At 42.7% G+C, this 22,106-nt stretch overlaps 1 protein-coding gene across 1 annotated transcript in view; it reads right to left on the reverse strand.

The window, feature by feature from the left end:
- Positions 1-22,106, reverse strand: part of MAOA (amine oxidase [flavin-containing] A) — a 65,562-nt gene that overhangs the window by 12,852 nt on the left and 30,604 nt on the right. The window contains exons 4-8 of the mRNA XM_006137895.3: positions 8,183-8,287; positions 6,797-6,888; positions 3,702-3,843; positions 789-938; positions 277-436 (exon numbers count right to left, since the gene is read on the reverse strand). Coding sequence (XP_006137957.1) covers positions 277-436; positions 789-938; positions 3,702-3,843; positions 6,797-6,888; positions 8,183-8,287 — 649 coding nt within the window. The remainder of the gene's footprint in view (positions 1-276; positions 437-788; positions 939-3,701; positions 3,844-6,796; positions 6,889-8,182; positions 8,288-22,106) is intronic.

Below are 22,106 nucleotides of genomic sequence, written 5' to 3' on the forward strand. Positions count from 1 at the left end.
ACAAACTTTTACTCGACTTTCTAGGTCTAGTGAAGACCTGGCTTTAGTAGCTGGCTGAAGAGATATAAATGCTCACAATATAAAAAATATCCCCCAGTTTAATGCAATGGGTGGCTGTTCAGATGTTAGAAATGAAGCACCTTCACATACGGTTTTGGGGAAAAAATTTTTTTTAACTCATTCTTCTACACTTAAAGTTAATAAACCCCTGGCTTTAAAGGTAGTGTGACAAACTCCTAAGCTCTTCATTTTTCCCGGTAGTTAATACCCACATACCCATCTTCTTCCAGAAGGCTTCTTTATAGTACATCATGCATTTAATGACAGAACCCATAGGAAGACGGTGAATTAACTGGTTTCTCTCTGATGGCAGTTCTGGGTTGAAATGGATCTTTGTAGTCAGGCCTGGGGGGATGGCACTAATCACATATCTGCCCTGAAACATAAGGCATTGCTATATAATACACACACAACTGCAATTTTAGATAGGAACAGGAATAATATTTTCCTTTATTTAAGGTGAAATTTCTAAGTACTATAATATAAAATGACACAATAAAACAAAGCAGAGAGAAGGTAGAGTAATGTCAGGAACCAATTAACAATACGCTCATAAGAGACCCAGTCATAAATAAATCAGTAAAGCAGATTTCAAAGACTTTCAGGGGAGTTTGAGAAGCAGAGACACACAAATGTGTGGTGCTGATTACATTTGGCTAAGAGCAGCAACAGACATTCCCCTCCGCACACACACTAAATGCTAATTACTCTTATTTTTATTGAATTACCTCATAGCGCTCATGGTTTAGAGTCTCCACAATGGCATTATCACCTGACTGATCAATGCGGACTACAGGGCTCTCAAGTTTAACTCTGCCTTTGAGGAGTTCCATTATCCTTTCCGTAATCTGACCAGAACCCCCAACAAACTTCCGCTCCTGGAAACAAAACAAAACAAAACAAAACAAAACAAAACAAAACAAAACAAAACAAAACAAAACAAAAAACCACGAAACAAAACAACTCAGAAATCATCATCAAAGTAGAATCGATAATAAATTCTGTTAACACACAAGATGATCAGGACTAGATTTTTTCAAGAGCACAGAGCCCACAAATAAAATCAGATTTTCAAGTCACTGAAAATCTGAACCTCGGTGATTGGTCCCATAATTTTTATTGGTTTTAATCAGTTGATTGAATGACTCATCAAGACTGGAAAGTCAGAAAAAGTCCTTAAGGGAGTACTTCATCTGCACAAACATGCCACTTAATCAATAGAGAATGGCCTTTTATTATACATACTAACATGCTGGCAAAATACTCGTATGCAACAAAAATACCAGTTGGTTTCTTGTGTCTGCATAACCCCCAGAAGCAGGAGCTGATCAAATCTAGCCCCAAGAATGTGAGGCATGGACCCTCTGCCTTCTTTGGGAGAGCACAAGGATTCCCCTGCCTTGAATGAAGTGACAATCCTCACATACATTTCTGTGTGCTTTTGAGGCAGAGGACTGGGGGAAGCTCTTATCCCCTTTTCTCTTTCTATCAGTAGTTCACCCCACATACAAAATATCCATATCTGTGAGTAAATGACTCAGGCAGAGCTGTGTAGAAAGATAGTAACTGATGCTAAAAGTAGTTTACAATATTTTCCTTAGCTTCTGGCATCAGAAGAATTTCTTTGTCCCTCCCCCCTCCTTTATTTTTATGAGTCAGAAGCCATAAAACTGTTCAAGTTCCAGGTGCAAGAAAAGTTAATCATTTCACTACTGCTTTTTCTCAAGGGCTTTCCCTCTAATCTTGTCTATTTTACCCACAACCTCCAGAAGGGAGTTGTAGTCTGATGATGATTTTCCAGTTTACTGCACTATACTGCAAGGCCTAGTAGCCACTGATGTTACTTGCTGCCTGAGATTGGGATGACGAGAGGAAAAGGCTGGTGAGAGTGTGTAGAGGTGTTCAATTCAAAATATTCTAACATCTTTGTTTGGGTGTGTGATGGATAGCAGGAGTGTCAGCCAGCACTCAGTGACTAAAGGGTTAAACTCAGGTAACTAAGGGTGTCGGCAGGGGGACAGAAGAACAAATGGGATACAGCACTGAAATTCAACTCCTGCTGCTCTTTCTCTTTATGTGAGTACTATGTTAAGAGCTGGAGTGAGCAAGCTGCAGTAATCAGAAATAACCATGCTTACAGGGAAAATTGGGCATGGGAGTAAACTGGGCCTTGAAGTATAGATCAGCATGGAGCGTGAGTACCAAAGGGAATATATGTTTAGTTGCGATCAGGGTATTTTTCTTTGTTTTGGTTGTTTGGTTAAGCTTATCTGTGAAAAGTCCATATGCTCCTCTCTCCCCCATTCACTACCTAAAGTATACCTAGAGATACTATGTTCTTTGTGTTTTAATTTGTTTCTCTCAGTTGCTCTGCAATACCTAGCAATCAAGTAAAGTTTATTAAGGATATCTTTTTGTTTCTTTGTTAATAAAATAATCTTTTTTAAGGTGATGATTTGATTCTTGTGTCCGAGAAGGAAACAGGTCTGTGTGTGCCTCTGCCTAGTCCGAGAGATCAGTTATCAAAGACAGTTTGTTTTCTGTGTTTTCTTGAGTTTCTTTTTTCACACTCTCCTGTGGCAGAAGAGTTTGGGGTACTCCTGGGGAAGGAATTTAAGTGTTCCTCCTGGGTTTTCCAGGGTTCCTTAAAATTACTTGATGGTGGCAACCTGTCTTCCAGAGCCAGTGAATCTGTGACTCTGGGGAAGTGTTTTTGTAAACAGAGCCTACAGAGACAAGGTATTTAAGGTCTTTTGCAGACCGTCACATTCTGCACTCAGAGTGCCAGAGCAGGAAACAGCCCTGACAGGGTGAAATTAATTTTTTTAATAAAGCGTGTGCTCCTTTCCAAAGCCTCACCCAAAGTAGTGTCAAATGCAACTATGAGTGTTGCACACAGCTGGATTCCTGCCCCAACAAAACCCAGAAAATAATATTCTAATGTGGGTGATGAAAGGCAGCTCTCATGGGAACTTGTCTTTTAAGAGGTGAGTGCCTTTCAATATCCATTCCTATTCCTTGCCATCTGAGGTCACAACAAAGAGAGCGAAAGCCTGGTGCTATACATTTAAAGATTTTAATATCCATTGCTGCGTTATCCAGTGTAGGGAGCTCCTCTCCCCCAAAAGAAATCAGTTGTAAAGCAGAGACCTTACATAGTGTTTTATGATCATCAAGACCACAGTGCTTCTATGACTAAAACATATTTTCTAAAGCATCATAATCAAGTTATCTAGGTACCTTTTTACTATCTCTACATTTGAGCTACACTTGCTTTATATGCTTGGAAGGACACTACCTTCAATTCATACATTCAGTCATAAGTGACCATGGTAGCCAATATGGCAGATGTTATAAATACAGCAAACAGAGGACTGTGTTGAAGAAAATGTTAGGTAGGAAGTTAAATAAATTGCCTCAATTTAACTTGAAGTCTGGATTAATTAAATGCCACCCTGTACAGAATTCCCACATATGATAATCTGACACCTTCAAATGCATATTGAACTCTTACACGGTGTAGACTGATTATTCATCTTTTCATTAACTGCAGAGAATGTGTTAAGTTTGTGCAATGGAAAAGGAACACCACATTTGTTCATTATGGTTTCAAGAAAGAAAACATGGATGACATTCTGTACCTGTCCCCCATTGGTTACGGAAAATATCCTGGTTGTCCCTCCACACAGCTTCACGTACCACAGGAACCAGAGAGCAGAGACCTCATGTGGCTCAGAGGTGACATTGATGTTCACAAAAAGAGTAGCAAACTCTCTAGCAGTTCTGCATGCAAAAAAAAAAAAAAAAAAAAAAAGCAGACAACAGGATTTTGAAGCAGATATCAGAGCTGGGTAAAAGGTTTAGGACAATTAGTACATTCACCAAAAATACATTTGTAAGACACTGAAACAATTCACAACTTCAGACTAAACTTAGAAATTAATTTCAGCTGAAAAAACTGGGGATTTGTTGTTGTAAATGTCAAAATGTTTTGGCTTGATACTTTCAAACTGAACTGTACTGACATTTTGTTTTGAAATGACACTTTCAAAATGAAATATGATTTCAAAACAACATTCAATACATATCACTGCACCTGAACAAAATGTCTGTGTTTTGTTTTGGTGAAAAAATGCATAACAATTCTGTTTTGATTCAAAACAGATTTTGTTGTTGTTCAGAACTCAATTGTGGAACTTCATTATTCACAAAGCTCTAATAAATATTTGCTGTTAGCTTTTATTAGTTTATTATTATCTCTGATCAAAGTTATTACCTGAAAGCCCAGAGATCATTTTTGATCAGTTTGATTTTTGTCAGGTAGAAAGGACTATTTGAATATGTTTTTATGAACTTTCCTACCATTTGCCAGTTCTTATTCATCCTGCTTCTCAACTAGTTTCCCAGTTGTCTGTACTGCCAAAAAACAAATACTTTCTCAACAGGAGATACATTTGATAGCTAGTCAGTGGAGGTCTTCTGCCTTTTTTCTCCATGGGGAGCTCATAAAGTAAACAACTCCAATGGTTTGGCCCTGGTAGCTTAAGGATTATATTTCCAAGGCTACTCCTTGCCCTTCCACGTGTCACTGCAATAAATTTTATTGCCTCATCAAATTTAAGTGCTACAGTACAGTAACGGCAACAAGCACAATATAAAGGGCTACATTTTCTGCTGGTGTAGCTCCACTGAACACAACAGTGCTACACCACCCAGAGTATTCACCTATATTTCACTTATGCTTTGTTAATTAGTATACTAAGATGATTTACGAAAGTCCGTCAATTAGCTTCTAGATTAAGTTTCATTAACAGAGACAATCTTATTTATCTGCTGAGGTAACCAATTTAGCGAGCTATCTCGGATGGAATATGTAACTTGTGAACTTTTACAGCCTTTTCTTACTTTGATTCTGAGGCTAGATTTATTTTCTTAGGCATGCATTTCACTTGCTTTTGCAAGTTATTGGTGTGGGCCTGAAAGCACCCAAGCATGCAGAAAGATCAGTTTCCTTCTTATAATACTACCATTCTGAGAAGTGGCTAGGAAACTTTGATTAGTTTGAAGAGAATAAATTGTTTCTTGAGTTTCTGAACATATCTCAGCTCAACATCCCTATTAGAGTTTCACAAAAATCAGCATTAGAATAATTTTCGTTCACACTGCACAGAAGCACAATGGCATACAGATAATTATAAACCCAGTACTGCTTATACATCTGAGACTTATTATTAACTAAGAAGAAAGTGTATTTGGTGTAGAAAGGGCTGCTGTAGAATAGACTACAACGGTGGTTTTCTAATGTGGGCCACATCTACTCTATAGATACACTACCTATATGATCCTGAGGCTGTCACATGGTCTGCACCTATATGCTGATTGGGCTTTGGGTTGAGAAACACTGAACTGTATGCATGGACAGAGAAAGCGGCGAGGAGTCCTGTGGCACCTTATAGACTAACTGAAGTGTAGGAGCATAAGCTTTCGTGGGTAAAGACCCACTTCGTCAGATGCATGCATCTTCGTCTTTGCCCACGAAAGCTTATGCTCCTACACTTCAGTTAGTCTATAAGGTGCCACAGGACTCCTCACTGCTTTTTCAGATTCAGACTAACACGGCTACCCCTCTGATAATGGACAGAGAAGTGGCTTATAAATTTAACTGTATGGAAAATATAATGCAATAATGATCAGGACAGAAAGAAGTGCCCATATTCTGGAAGAAACAGAGTAGAAGGAGGATTTTGGGGGGGGGGGGGAAGAGGGAGGGGAGGGAGGGAGAGTAAGAAAGAAAAAGTAACTGTGCCAGGCTGCCAAAATAAAATATACTGTACTTAAATACAGATAAGGAACACCAGGATGGGATACGTTTATTACAGTGTACTTGGCTCTGTTTGTCTTCTAATAGTGAGGATGCTACAAAATGGGGAAAGAAGAGCAGACTACAAAGGGGGCTGTTGACTCCACATCCATGCAGTGGTGTAGTTTTTATTCAGATAGCATCTAGAATGTGCATGACACTGTCAAGGAAAAGCCACATTCCCACAAAACCTTACCGTCTCAGGCCCTGATGCTGTCAGGTTCTGATCCATGAGATGCTCAGTTCTCACAGAAGGCACTCAGCTCCTTGCATGTTCAACTCTTAATCTACCCTCACAGACCAACTGCTGTAAAGTTCATTTTTATTTATCATGTTTGAGCTTGTCTAATTTGTCAAACTTTTTTTTATATACCACACTGCCAAAATCTACCCTTGTTTGTGGCCTAACTAGTGCTGAACAGACAGAAGAAAAAAAGGTTATTTCCCATGTAAAAGAAGTTAATCTAGTATCACATTCACTGCCTTTGGGACAGCACATCACTGTTAATACATTCAATTTATCATCTACTGTACCTTTCCAATCTTCCCTCTTTCTACCATCCACCCAATTATCCTCCAGTCTTTACTTTACTTCAATTATTTCTTCATACATTAGCCACCTTGCCTTTGTCTTCAACAAACTGATTTTCAATAGTTTCAGAAACTTTGAGGCTCATTCTGCATTTTCAAATTCTTTCCTCCTAAATGATTGCAATCCCTTTTCCCTTTGTATCATTTGCAAAACTGAAGTCTGACCCGACCCACTAGAAGTCAACAGGATCACGATCAAGACATCAGCAAATGCACAATACACACATCATTACATAGCGTGTTCAGGAAACCAGAGGATTTAAAAGCGAACAAAATGTTATCTACTTGGTCCAGCAAATTTTGTCAGTGAGTTCTTTCATAGTCATTTTATCCCATTCCGCAGCATGTGGGGCTGCCCAGGGTGCATCAGCAGGGATCTACAAAGGAAGGCAAAACGTTAAACTTAGCGCATAGCATATAACTCCAATCATGTTAAGGTCGCCATCCCAGGCCTGCTAATATAATGGTCCAAATTTGCTCTTACCTACTGGTACACTGGTGTAAATCTGCACTACATCTATTTGATCAATAGATACACTTGTGGAAATCCAGAGTATAACTTAGGGCAGTAGCTGGCCTTTTATGCACATAGTAAAACTGAACTATGCTTTTAATGCTGATCTGCTGCCTACAATTCTCAACACACGAATACACTACTGTTTATGAATCTTGTCAAAGGAAAGTATTAACAAATCTTTTGGGGAGAAAGCATGTAGCATAGGTACAACATAAAGTGTGTACCTGATCCTGCAAAATTTTACACGTGAGTAACTTGTCCTTGTGTGAGTGAAGTTATTTATTTGTGTAAGTCTTTGCTGGATTAGCCCCTAATGTAGTAATAAGGTCACAGAACATTTGACAGGTATTTCAAAGTTTGTAGGCCTCTGCAGGGATTTATTTGCATGGTGGATGGCCAAGAATTTTAAAAGTCCAGTTTTGGAAGCTTTTACACATTGTGATTTAAAAAAAAAACACTCTGAGCTAGCCTATAGTCCATCTTACATAGCTGAACAAGAGCATCGATATTATCGTAACAAGTGTTTCTAGGGAGAGGTAATAAGACACATCCCATCCCATACCTCTCCTGGCATGCCCTTCCAAGACTTTTGGTAGGGGAAAACAAGTGCTAAGCACATCTGCCACTTTACCCATTCTAAAGCAAGTGGGCAGATTCTTGAATTTGCCCCTTTCCCAATAAAATTGATAGCACATTTACTCCACCCTAGGAGGTAGTATTCCTATACTGGTCTAGATTACTATTCTCATACTACTATGCTCATATTACTATTCTCCTCAAGCAAGGCAGGAATCTTACCTCTGTGACGCACAATATTTTGCCTGGGGCTGTGCAGCTATACCCTTTATAAAGGGTAGATTGTGTTTAAATACAATCTAGCCTTCTATGTTCCAGGGCCTGACATTTTTCAAAACACTTTAGTAAAATAGCACATTTCAGCCTCCAGTCTTTAGCCATAAAATTACTTGGGTCTTTTCAGCGTATGTACCTTGATATTGTACAGTGTTTTGTTTGTTGTCTGACACTCTATATGGGAATTCTGAAAGACTTTTTCTGAACCTACATGTAAAAAAAAAAAAGTCTATTCCCTATGACACCAATATTGATTGTGTAATCTCTTGATAGATTTATGCACAATCCACATTACATCATACCTCTTTCCCCATTTCATCCATTGTCCTCCAGAGGTTGTTATAATCCAGGTAAGTGATGGGATTCCATACTGGAGGGAATGCACCCTGGAATGGGTAGGACTTTCCCTGAAAGACACACGTGAAGGTAACTAGTCAAGATACAACATGGAAAATGGATCAAGGATTCAGAAGCAGCACAAATTAAACAGAATGTTGCTTTGGAATTTGCAACTTCTAATTAACTTTCAATCCAAAAACTTTTTGTAAATGAATCCTGGGCAAGTTTCTGTTGTGAGAAATGCTGATCAACAAGTAGTCTGGGTGATAAACATGAAAACCAAGTTGTCTTAATAGGATGCCAACATTCAGTTTTTGTAGCATTTGTTTTCAGATGCTTTGAACAGAGCAGATTACATGCCTGAGGGCTTGTCTATAAAGGATGTTAAGGACTATCGACTATCTGATAAGCAAATGCTTATTGGATGGTCGAACTGACTAGTTGATTTCCTCTGCCCCTTGCTGCCTCTATCAGATAGAGGCAGCAACGGGGAGGGGGGGGAAAGAGAGGGTACTTCAAAGTGGCAGCATTGAACAGAGCCCATGCTCCGTGTGGTGCTGCTCCTTTGAAACACCGCAATGGCGTTTCAAAGCAGCAGCGCTGCATGGAGCCCAGGGTCAGCTGGGGACTCCTATCGACTAGTCGGTGGAAATTTGATCAACTACTCAACTAGTAAATTACTTGTTAGTTAACATCCTTGTTTATCTATACATAAAAGTAATCTGGAATAAGATGAGGTGTATATTTAAAAAATATTAGTGATTCCTGATTAACTCTATGCATAGAATCATAGACTCATAGAATCATAGGACTGGAAGGGACCTCGAGAGGTCATCGAGTCCAGCCCCCCGCCCTCAAGGCAGGACCAATCTCCATCTACACCATCCCTGACAGATGTCTATCTAACCTGTTCTTAAATATCTCCAGAGAGGGAGATTCCACCACCTCCCTTGGCAATTTATTCCAATATTTGACCACCCTGACAGTTAGGAATTTTTTCCTAATGTCCAATCTAAACCTCCCTTGCTGCACTTTAAGCCCATTACTCCTTGTCCTGTCCTCAGAAACCAAGAGGAACAAATTTTCGCCTTCCTCCTTGTGACACCCTTTTAGATATTTGAAAACCGCTATCATGTCCCCCCTTAATCTTCTTTTTTCCAAACTAAACAAGCCCAGTTCATGAAGCCTGGCTTCATAGGTCATGTTCTCTAGACCTTTAATCATTCTTGTCGCTCTTCTCTGTACCCTTTCCAATTTCTCCACATCTTTCTTGAAATGTGGCGCCCAGAACTGGACACAGTACTCCAGCTGAGGCCTAACTAGTGCAGAGTAGAGCGGCAGAATGACTTCACGAGTTTTGCTTACAACACATCTGTTGATACAACCTAGAATCATATTTGCTTTTTTTGCAACAACATCAGACTATTGACTCATATTCAACTTGTGGTCCACTATGACCCCTAGATTCCTTTCCGCCATGCTCCTTCCTAGACAGTCGCTTCCCATCTTGTATGTATGGAACTGATTGTACCTTCCTAAGTGGAGCACTTTGCATTTCTCTTTATTAAACTTCATCCTGTTTACCTCTGACCATTTCTCTAACTTGCTACGGTCATTTTGAATTATGTCCCTATCCTCCAAAGAAGTTGATACCAAACTGGGTGGGGTTGCATCTGCAAACTTAATAAGCGTACTCTCTATCCCAATATCTACATCATTGATGAAGATATTGAACAGTATGGGTCCCGTACTCATTTCAGAATGAGAATGTCTTAAATACAGGAAATATTCACACTTTGAAGTTAATTAGAAAATAGCTATTCTGGAATAATTCCATAGGAAGACAAGACCTAACTGTTATGATTCCTAGCTGCTAAGCCTATTACTGATGGATGAAACTGAGATGATTTGGTTGTTTACCTTGAGCAAGCCACCAAAAGTACAGTTAAACTTGAAATAAGCTTCAGAAGTATCAGAATGAATATCTTTGACAGCAGTGACTGAACATCAGTCACTAGGCTTCAAAGCTTTGCCATATTTCTGTGTGGTATGTTGCACCATAAAGCAACATTAGCATACAAAAAAATTTGTATTAAAAACAAATCAATACCAAAAAAAACCAAAAAACCTCCAGATGTTTTTGGCTTCAGAAAATAATTCTTGTTATGAATACAAACAAAAATGGATTTGCCAGGAAAGTTCTGAAGCTATACAAGCTATTTCAGATGACTCTGGGAAATAATTAAAAAGAAAGCAATCCAGTAACATACATTTGAACAGCTGGTTCTTTTGACAGATCTTATCTGAATGAGGAGCTGGATCAACAGTCAAAATGTTTTCCTCACCAAATCATTCTAAACCTGCTCGTGCTCCTATTGAAATCAATGTCAAAGATCCCATTGACTTTCTGGTATATGTGTGTGCTCTATTGATAGTTTTCTAAATAGCTTTCTGCAAAGATCCTAACAGCAAAAACAAGAGGACATTTCACCATTGGAGTTGATGAGACTAGTAAAAAAGCCAAACCTCAAACTTTAGGGTCAAATTATGGGCATCCTAAAGCAGATGTACTGAGATGGGAGGCTACAGGAGGCAGCTATAGTACTGCACAGTGATGGGAGGTATGTCTTCTGAAAAAGCCAGTTGAAGCCAATCTCTCAGCAAAGCGTAGCCATGGTCTCTCTATCTCCAAAGAGCCAAAGAGATGCTCTGTGGCGGGATAGGAAAAGCAGGCTGTACCTTAGTCTCAACAGAACAAAGAGTAGGTAATGAGAATGTGGTCCTAAATTTGCGGTGAGACATCTCAAATGATGCTGAGCACTTGAAACAGGCTTCACTCCTTCTAGGTACTCATATGAAGCTTGTTTAGCACCAAGGTCTTTTTTATACATTCTCAACCATCTGAACTACAATTTATCTCCCCCGCCTTTTTAGGAGGTGTCAGGGAGGACTGGTGTCCTTAATCTCTTCTACCCATCCCTTAACATAACTCCCATGAACCACCTGCGAGGTAGTTATTTGGCTCAAGGTAAGAGGCTTCCTCTTCTTTGGGCAGCAGCTCTAAAGTGGCATTTGGAAGAGAACAAGCTGTGCTATAGGGTGGACCATATAAAAAAAAGTGATGGAAGCTGAATCATGATGCATTGGCTTGTACAGCAGAGGTCCTAGCTTGGTAAACAGATACTATTCCATTTCCTAATTGATAAATGCTACGGGAAATAGCAATTTTTAAAATCTTTTTTACTGTTTTGTTTAAAAAAAGTTAACATACCATATTTGTGGTTTTTAGCTATTATTAATCAGGATTCTAGATGCCTCTCTAGTACACACACTTTCATCATCAAACAAAATGAATGCCACTGAAAAGCAAAGGACACAACCTAAGTTCATCATTTCACTACCTTAAAGATTAATTATTACTAAGACTACAAAGCCAGGTGCTGCAATGCAGAGTTGACAGTGAGGAATGGGCAGAAATAAACTCTCCCTTCACAATGAGTGAAAATATGAAAAATTCTCAGTTCTATCTGTTGCATGAGAGGTAGGTGAAACAAGGCTTACCCAACTCTTAGCCACAGAAAGCCTGAGGTACTCTTTCTTAGTGAAAAGAAACTGAGCTTTTTTTTCCGTGTAATAAAGACCCCTTTTCATATAATCTGAAAATGTGATTGGGTACGGACTAGCAAACGTACACCACCTCAAATTTAAGCCTATTTTATTTAGTCCCAGAAAGTGTTTATTTTTTTTTTCAAGCAGCAGAGTCCCTTTTGAAAAAGTCATTTCACAAAAATTACTCCTTTTCTTCCCTCCTCCTTTTATTTAAGCCAGGGCACTCTTTTATTAGTGCCCACCCCAACAGCCAGATAATAACAGCTGACAGTAACTCTGTCTTCATGGACAAGGTCAGCTCCCACACAAATGCACTAGGCAAGGCAGTATGGAAAGAAGGTGGGCAGACCTTGGTGGGGAAAGAACAAGTTAGGAACTATCTGGAAAAGCTAAACATACACAAATCCATGGGCCCGGATTTAATGCATCCGAGGGTACTGAGGGAGTTGGCGAATGTTATTGCAGAGCCTTTGGCCATTATCTTTGAAAACTCGTGGAGATCGGGAGAGATGCCAGATGCCTGGAAAAAGGCAAATGTAGTGCCCATCTTTAAAAAAGGGAAGAAGGACGATCCAGGGAACTACAGACCAGTCATCCTTACTTCAGTCCCCGGAAAATTCATGGAGGGAATACTCAAGGAATCCATTTTGAAGCGCTTCAAATAGGGGAAAGTGATCAGAAATAGTCAACATGGATTCATGAAGGGCAAGTCATGCCTGGCCAATCTGATTAGCTACTATGATGAGGTAACTGGCTTTGTGGATATGGGAGTCAGTGGATGTGATATAGCTTGACTTTAGCAAAGCTTTCGATATGTTCACCCACAATATTCTTGCCAGCAAGTTACGGGAATATGGATTGGATAAATGGACTGTAAGATAGACAGAAAGCTGACTAGACAGTAGGGCCCAACGAGTAGTGATCAACAGCTCGATGTCAGGATGGCAGTCGGTTTCTAGTGGAGTGCCCCAAGGATCTGTTCTAGGGCCGGTTTTGTTCAACATCTTTATTAATGACCTGGATGAGGGGATGGATTGCACCCTCAACAAGTTCGCAGATGATACTATGCTGGGGGAGAGGTAGATACGCTGGAGGGGGCAGGGACAGAGTCCAGAGTGACCTGGACAGATTAGAGGATTGGGCCAAAAGAAATATGATGAGGTTCAACAAGGACAAGTGTAGAGTCCTGCACTTGGGATGGAAGAATCCCAAGCATTGTTACAGGCTGGGGACAGAATGGCTAGGTAGCAGTTCTGCAGAAAATGATCCGGGGATTACAGTGGATGAAAAGCTGGATATGAGTCAACAGTGTGCCCTTGTAGCCAAGCAGGCTAATGGCATATTAGGATGCATTAGGAGGAGCATTTCCAGCAGATCCAGAGATGTTATTATTCCCCTTTATTTGGCTCTGGTGAGGGGAAAAAGGCCAGCACGGGATTCCCCCGATGCTATAGAGGTAAGCAATCACTTTCAAGCTCTCTCCACAGGCTCTGCAGTGCTGAATGCTCTGGAAGGGACCTCACAAGGTAGAAACCAGAAGGGAGCACCATCTACTGAAAGGCATGGGATGCGTAGTCCTAGGGATGGGGGTTCCACGGCCACCACCCCCAAAAGGAAACGACGGGTGGTGGTGGTCGGGGACTCCCTCCTAAGAGGGACTGAGCCATCCCTCTGCCGTCCGGACCTGGAATCTCGAGAGGTGTGCTGCTTACCGGGAGCTCGCATTCGGGATGTCACTGAGAGGCTTAGCAAGCTGATCAAACCTTCGGATCGCTACCCCTTCCTGCTTCTCCATGTAGGAACGAATGATACGGCCAAGAATGACCTTGAGCGGGTTGCTGCGGATTATGTAGCACTGGGAAGAAGGATCCAAGACTTTGGAGCACAAGTGGTGTTCTCGTCCATCCTCCCTGTTGAAGGGAAAGGACTGGGCAGGGATCGTCGAATTGAGGACGTAAATGCGTGGTTGCGCAGGTGGTGTCGCAGAGAGGGCTTTGGTTTCTTCGACCATGGGACTCTGTTCCGGGCAGAAGGATTGTTAGGAAGAGATGGGATCCACCTAACCAAGAGAGGAAGGAGCATCTTCGCGGGCAGGCTTGCGAACCTAGTGAGGAGGGCTTTAAACTAGGTTCGTCGGGGGATGGTGACCAAAACCCTGAGGGGAGTGGGAAAGTCAGATACCGGGAAGAAATGCATAGAGCAAGGAGCGAGAAAGGAGGACCCCAGTTTCGAATGGAGAAGATAGTGCAATCAACTGGTTACCTGAAGTGTTTGTACACTAATGCGAGAAGCCTGGGCAACAAGCAGGAAGAGCTGGAGGCCCTGGCCCAGGCCAAGAAATATGATTTAATTGGGATAACAGAGACTTGGTGGGATGACTCGCATGACTGGAGCGCTGTCATGGAAGGGTATAGATTGTTCAGGAAGAATAGGCAGGGGAGAAAAGGAGGAGGAGTTGCACTATATGTAAGAGAGCACTATGATTGCTCTGAACTCCAGTATAAAGAGGGAGAAAAACTTGTTGAAAGTCTATGGGTCAGGTTTAAAGGAGCAAACAGCAGTGATGTTGTGGTTGGTGTCTGCTACAGGCCACCGAACCAGGTGGATGAGGTAGATGAGGCTTTCTTCGAACAACTGAGCGAAGCTTCCAGATCGCAGGCCCTGGTTCTCATGGGGGACTTTAATCACCCTGACATCTGTTGGGAAACCAATACGGCAGTACACAGGCAATCCAGGAAGTTTTTGGAGAATGTTGGGGATAACTTCTTGGTACAAGTGCTGAAGGATCCGACCAGGGGCCGTGCACAGCTTGACCTTCTCCTCACAAACAGGGAGGAACTAATAGGGGACGTAGAGGTGGGTGACAACCTGGGAAGCAGTGATCATGAGATGGTAGATTTCAGGATCCTGACCAAAGGAAGGAAAGAGAGTAGTAAAATACACACCTTGGACTTCAAAAAAGCAGATTTTGACTCCCTCAGAGATCTGATGGAAAGAATCCCCTGGGATGTTAACATGAAGGGGAAAGGAGTCCAGGACAGCTGGCAGTATTTTAAAGAAGCCTTATTGAAGGCACAGAAAGAAACCATCCCGACACGTAGCAAGAGAGGCAAACCTGGTAGGAGACCGGATTGGCTTACAGGGGAAATCCTTGGTGTACTTAAGCACAAAAAGGAAGCTTACAGAAAGTGGAAACTTGGACAAATGACTAGGGAGGAGCTTAAATGTATAGTTCGAGAATGCCGGGGGGTTATCAGGAAGGCGAAAGCGCAAATGGAGTTGCGACTGGCTAAGGATGTGAAGGATAACAAGAAAGGTTTCTACAGGCATGTCAACAAAAAGAAGGTGATCAGAGAGGGTGTGCAGTCCCTAATGGATGAAGGAGGTAACCTAGTGACAGAGGATGTAGGGAAAGCTGAAGTACTCAATGCTTTCTTTGCCTCTGTATTCACGGACAAGGTCGGCTCCTGGACTTCTGTGCTAAGCGACGCAAGATGGGAAGAAGATGGACAGCCCTTGGTGGGTAAAGAACAGGTTAGGAACTATTTAGAAAAACTAAACGTACACAAATCCATGGGTCCAGACTTAATGCACCCAAGGGTACTGAAGGAGTTGGCAAATGTCATTGAGGAGCCTTTGGCCATTATCTTTGAAAAGTCGTGGAGATCGGGCGAAATCCCGGATGATTGGAAAAGGGCAAATGTAGTGCCCATCTTCAAAAAAGGGAAGAAGGACGATCCAGGGAACTATAGGCCGGTCAGTCTTACCTCGGTTCCTGGAAAAATCATGGAAGGGATCCTAAAGGAATCCATTTTGAGACACTTGAATGAGAGGAAAGTGATCAGGAATAGTCAGCATGGATTCACAAAGGGCAAGTCGTGCTTGACCAATCTGATTGGCTTCTATGATGAGGTAACTGGCTCAGTGGACATGGGAAAGTCAGTGGATGTTGTGTACCTTGACTTTAGCAAGGCTTTTGATACGGTCTCCCACGATATTCTTGCCAGCAAGTTAAGGGAATGCGGATTGGATAAATGGACGGTAAGATGGATAGAAAGATGGCTAGAAGGCCGGGCCCAGCGGGTAGTGATCAACGGTTCGATGTCAGGATGGCGGTCGGTTTCTAGTGGAGTGCCCCAAGGTTCTGTTCTAGGACCGGTTTTGTTCAATATCTTTATTAATGACCTGGATGAGGGGATAGATTGCACCCTCAGCAAGTTTGCAGATGACACTAAGCTAGGGGGAGAGGTAGATACGCTTAAGGGCAGAGATAGGGTCCAGAGTGATTTAGACAAATTGGAGGATTGGGCCACTAGAAATCTCATGAGATTCAACAAAGACAAGTGTAGAGTCCTGCACTTGGGACGGAAGAATCCCAAGCATAGTTACAGGCTGGGGACCAACCAGTTAAGTAGTAGTTCTGCAGAAAAGGACCTGGGGGTTACAGTGGATGAGAAGCTAGATATGAGTCAACAGTGTGCCCTTGTAGCCAAGAAGGCTAATGGCATATTAGGATGCATTAAGAGGAGCATTGCCAGCAGATCCAGAGATGTCATTATCCCCCTTTATTCGGCTTTGGTGAGGCCACATCTGGAGTACTGTGTCCAGTTCTGGGCCCCCCACTACAAAAAGGATGCGGACGCATTGGAGAGGGTCCAGCGGAGGGCAACCAAAATGATTAGGGGTCTGGAGCATATGACCTACGAGGAGAGGCTGAGGGACTTGGGTCTGTTTAGTCTGCAGAAGCGAAGAGTGAGGGGGGACTTGATAGCAGCCTTCAACTTCCTGAAGGGAGGTTCCAAAGAGGATGGAGAGAGGCTGTTCTCAGTAGTGACAGATGGCAGAACAAGGAGCAATGGTCTCAAGTTGTGGTGGGAGAGGTCCAGATTGGATATTAGGAAAAACTATTTTACTAGGAGGGTAGTGAAGCATTGGAATGGGTTACCTAGGGAAGTAGTGGAGTCTCCATCCCTAGAGGTGTTTAAGTCTCGGCTTGACAAAGCCCTGGCCGGGTTGATTTAGATGGGATTGGTCCTGCCTAGAGCGGAGGGCTGGACTTGACGACCTTCTGAGGTCTCTTCCAGTTCTGATTCTATGATAAGGGGATGGTTGGATGAAATAACATGATCTTGGTAACTAATTGACCATTCATTTCCAGTTGGAAATAGGTCAATGGAGGGATGATAGGAGTTGCTATAGGGAACTTTCTGGGTGTCTGGCTGGTGAGTCTTGCCCACATGCTCAGGGTTTAGCTGATCGCCATATTTGGGGTCAGGAAGGAATTTTCCTCCAGGGTAGATTGGCAGAGGCCCTGGAGGTTTTTCGCCTTCCTCTGTAGCATTGGGCACAGATCACAGCTGAAGGACTCTCTGCATGTTGGGGCCTTCAAAGTATTGGAAGGCTTCAATATCTGAGACATAGGTGAGAGGATTATTCTAAGAGGGGTGGGCGAGATTCTGTGGCCTGCACTGTGCAGGGGGTCAGACTAGATGATCATAATGGTCCCTTCTGACCTTAAAGTCTATGAGTCTATGAGTCTATGAGTCTATATCTGGAGTATTGTGTCCAGTTCTGGGCTCCCCCGCTATAGAAAGGATGTGGATGCATTGGAGAGGGTCCAGTGGAGGGCGACCAAAAAGATTAGGGGGCTGGAGGACATGACCTATGAGGAAAGACTGAAGGATTTGGGTTTGTTTAGTCTGCAGAAGTGACGAGTGAGGGGGGATTTGATAGCAGCCTTCAACTTCCTGAAGGGAGATTCCAAATAGGACGGAGAAAGACTGTTCACAGTAGTGACAGATAGCAGAATAAGGAACAATGGTCTTAAGTTACAGTGGGGGGGGGTCTAGGTTGGATATTAGGAAAAACTACTTCACTAAGAGGGTGGTGAAGCACTGGAATAGGTTACCTAGTGAGGTGGTGGAATCTCCATCCCTAGAGGTTTTTAAGTCTCAGCTTGACAAAGCTCTGGTTGGTTTGATTTAGTTGGGATTGGTCCTGCCTTGGGCAGGGGACTGGACTTGATGACCTCCTGAGGTCTCTTCCAGCTCTATGATTCTAATATAGGCCTTTTTCCAAACCAAATCTGTCAATGTTAGGTATTGATTCAACTGAATTAGCAAAAATGCTCAGATACGCCCAAAACGCTGCTCTAACTTACTGTAGGTGGAAGGCATAATGTAACAGCCAAAACCTGCACGCTGTCTAGCCATACTGGTTGTGTCTACACTAGTGTTCTCCTGCACACATCCAGTTCAGCTCCACTGGTGGGAGCAGCAGGGCGAGAGCTAGTACAGACTGACTGCCAGCATTTTAATCACCACGTAATCTAAGCCTGCTCAGAGAAAGTCGTGGAATGTTCAGTGTTACTTCTGACCTGACACTCCTTTCTGCTTTTATTATTTACTATTATTGGTATTGCAATACAAAACCTAGGTCCAGTCTTGCACCAGGACCCCACTGTCCTGGGTAATCTACACAAACAGAACTAAAGGATAGTCCCTGCCTCAAAGAATTTACAATCCAAATATAGACATTATTCTGCTTTTATTTATTTTTAGCATGAAATTGAGGTAATAGAATTGGCTCAGTATGTATCAGCTTTCAGTAATTGACTGGAATTTTAATGGTATTTGGGGAGCCAAATCCTGAGACTCCGATAGCCCGGCATCAACATGGCAAGCGCTCCTGATGGAACCGGGACAGAACCCAGAACAGTTCAGGTCAGCCGCTCTCATGTGAGTTACAGCAGGGAGGGAAGGTGTTTGGCTCTGGGGAAGGAGATGGGAGGGGAGGGGGAATTGGGTTACACACGGCATCCTAGACAGCTCATTGAAAAGCTGGCTGCTCAGCACACGTGCCCCAGCGCCTGGAAGGAGATGTGCAGCTGCTCGGCGACCGAGCATAAGGTTGGGGGGAGGGGAGAAAGAGGGAGTGTGATCAGATTATAGCAGGGAGGAAAGGTGTTTGGCTCCGGGGAAGGGGACGGGAGGGAGATTGGGTTACACATGGCATCCCGGCCAGCTAATTGAAAAGCCGGCTGTTCAGAGCACGTGCCTCAGTGCCTGGAGGGAGACCCATGGCTGTACCGGCGGCTCCAGGACTCAAGCATAAGGTTGGGGAGGGGACAGGGGGATTGGGTTGGGATACTGGGTTGGGATACTGGGTTGGGAGTACCTCCTGATACTCCGGCATATCTGGTAATCCGGCACCACGTAGGTCCCAAAGGTGCCGGATTATCGGAAGTCTACTGTAATTAGAACAGTGGATGGTTAATAAAGCATGATGCTGCATTAGCTTCTGTGCCAAGGAAAGCAACTTCAGGAATAGTGGGAAGCAGCTGGGGAAACTGACTACATGGCTCTAGTGAAGTCACATTGACAGGGAGATGGTAGGGCTGCGATTTAAACTCCCTAGCTCTGGCATGTAAATGCAGGCCTCCCTGCAGATGGGTTAGGTCTACTGGAGATCTCAGGAAATCTATGGAACATGTGGAGCGGGGTGCAGGGGAGGGAAGCTGGTGCCTCAACCCAAAAGACTGATCTTAGGAAAGCTCCAAGTTCCAAGCATTCCTCTGTCGATGCAGATGTTTATCCTGAAGCCCACCACTGTAGTTTCTGAACACCTTCCATCCATGCCATCTTCTTGCATGGGTTTTTGCAGGGAAGAAGGGAACCCAGGCTAAGTAGTTATTGGCTCATGAGTTTACATAACTGTTTTTAAAATTTGCCACATCCCAAGCAGAGTTTTTTTGGGGAGGCGGGTTTCAGATGGATTCACTGCAGTGAACAAGAGTTGAAATCGTCTCATTTTTATGCTAGCAGTTATGTTCCGGGTGAATTATCTTAAACTACTCTTTTCTTAACTGATAAGCAAATAACCTATTGGCTTGGTTCCTGTGCTAACAGCCAGGCTTCCTGACAAGGCCATAACGTTTATTTAATTTTTCTTTCCCTACAGTGTTGAGCACTTTCCTACAGACTTCAGATTTTTTATCCTGCTGCTTGCCTCCCCGCAAATAAAAGAAAGCAACCTGAAGCTCCATAGGCCAGTGGTTAGCAAAAGCAATTTGAAGAGAGGGCCTCTGTTAGAGCTACACTATGCACATAGAGGGCTACACTCTGGTATCTAGCCCATCACACTGGAGCCATCCCGCCCCAGGCAAAGTTCAGGGAGATGCAATTCCACCTTGAGCTTCAAGGTGCGCACAGGGAGTGCATAGCAGCACCAGCCTTGAGAATGGCACAGCCTTCTCTCCTGTCTGCTGATCTACATGGCAAAGGTGTGTGCACATTGAAACCTGTCTCCTCCCCCATGCCTCCTATAGGGCAATGTGCACTACCGGTGGTTCCTGGAAGGAGCAGTCTTTGTGCTCCCCTAAATACAGGCATTCTGACTATCCTTGGGCCTTGTACAATGCACACAGGTGGGCTGGAGGGTGGCCATTATGCTCTTGCCCCTAAATGCCCCTGCATAAAGGACAAGGACATTCAGATTGTTTGATCCGATTCTGCAATTCACAAATCTCTATGCAGACTTTCACCTGACACCCTTTCATCTTTTATTCTTATGGTACATCTACACTGCAGCTGGCAGCCTGCTTCCCAGTACATGTAGACAAACATGCTGGTTTTGCTTGAGCTACTGCACTAAAAAGTAGACAGGGACAGTTTGGGCAGTGGTTCAGGCTAGCTACCCAAGTGTGTACACAAAAGGATGGATGGGTTTGTATCCAGGCAACTAGCTTGAGTTGCCACCAATGTTACCCCAGTTATGCTGCTTTTTTTAACGTGCTAGCTTGAGCAAATCTAGGGTGGGCCCATGTACCCAAGCTGGAAAGCATCTTCCTCGCTGCAATATAGACATATCTTTGGCATGGAAGAAAAAGTTCTACATAAAGACATTGAGCTTTACATACAAATGACCATGATTTGTCAGAAGTTCACGTGCCCTGAAAATGCTGAGTGAATGCAGCACCACACAAACACACACAAAAAATCCCCGATCCACCTATTGATTTTGTATACCAGTGTGAAGGCTGCAAACAGACACAAGAAGACTGCATATTTTGTAAGAGGAGCTTCATTTAAAAACACGACAAGACATCCACATCTGATTTCAAGAGGCGCCTGTTCAACGGACTTGAATATGGAGGATAACGGGACTTTCAGGAAAAGTAACAGACATCAGACAAAAAAGAACACTGTCAACCAAATCTATGAAGGAAGAGGCCACCCTTTCTCCTCTCATTCCTAAAACACTTTTAATAGTCATGGGGACAATAAAAGGACAGTCTTGCTGGAACGATAGTCTAGTAGCTAAGCCAAATCGACATGCCAAAACCAAACATATATTTAGTGTTTCAGGATAGGAAATAGCTTCTGATTCATGGTGGCTGACGTGGTAACAAGTGGAGTTCTTTCTATTGAAAAAGGGAGAAAAAATGTGAAAAGACAGACAAGCAGGCTTGGACTTGGATTTTTCAGGTAAACAGTGGCTGCAAAGGAAACCCACCTACCAGTGAAAGTGCATGGTTCTTTAAAAGTACAATAAGTCTAACACGCTTTAAAAATTACTCCCAGAAAAAAAGTCCACAGATTGTCTTGGAATGCTCAGAATCCCTTTAGTTGCTTCCTAGCTAAATCCCCTAGTTTCTAAACTAAATTATTCTAAGAAGCATTCTAGAGCAAAGCCACCCTAACTCATGGGAAATTGCAGAACAAAAAGAATTTCTCTGAATCTGCAGTGAGGTGCGGTGAATGGTTGAAACCATCACTGCAGAGTCTAAAGTTGGCTTACTGAACAATCTGTCTATTTCCCCTTCCTAATCTCATGACATTTGGAATGTGAACTTTAGAGACAAGCACTTAAGAATGGAGCTACCAGTTTAACCATAGCTAAACAAACAGCATGAGATCTCTTAGCTCAGAGAGATACTATACTCGAGTTAAGAAGAAATGTTTTAAATCTTGCCTTCCTGTTCAAATGTGGAACTTCGTAGCAAACCCGCAACCGACAATTAATTAACCTGGTAATTTACATAGCAAATATTTTCCAGGTGAATAAAGGAATTTCATAGCCATAATAGTTCATGTATTAATTAAATAGTTTGTTGCTTAACTCTACATTTTCTAGGAAGTATTATTGTTACTGTTTTGATTCCAGTAGATGTCCTAGCTGCTATTCACAACCACGAAGAGACAGCCTGTACCTTGAAGAGTTCATATTTTAAGATGCAACTAAACTTATGAAAGAGAGGGAAAGGGATAAAACATGCAA

This window comes from Pelodiscus sinensis, chromosome 1 (genome assembly GCF_052426305.1).
Source record: "Pelodiscus sinensis isolate ZL-2025 chromosome 1, ASM5242630v1, whole genome shotgun sequence".
NCBI lineage: Eukaryota > Metazoa > Chordata > Testudines > Trionychidae > Pelodiscus > Pelodiscus sinensis.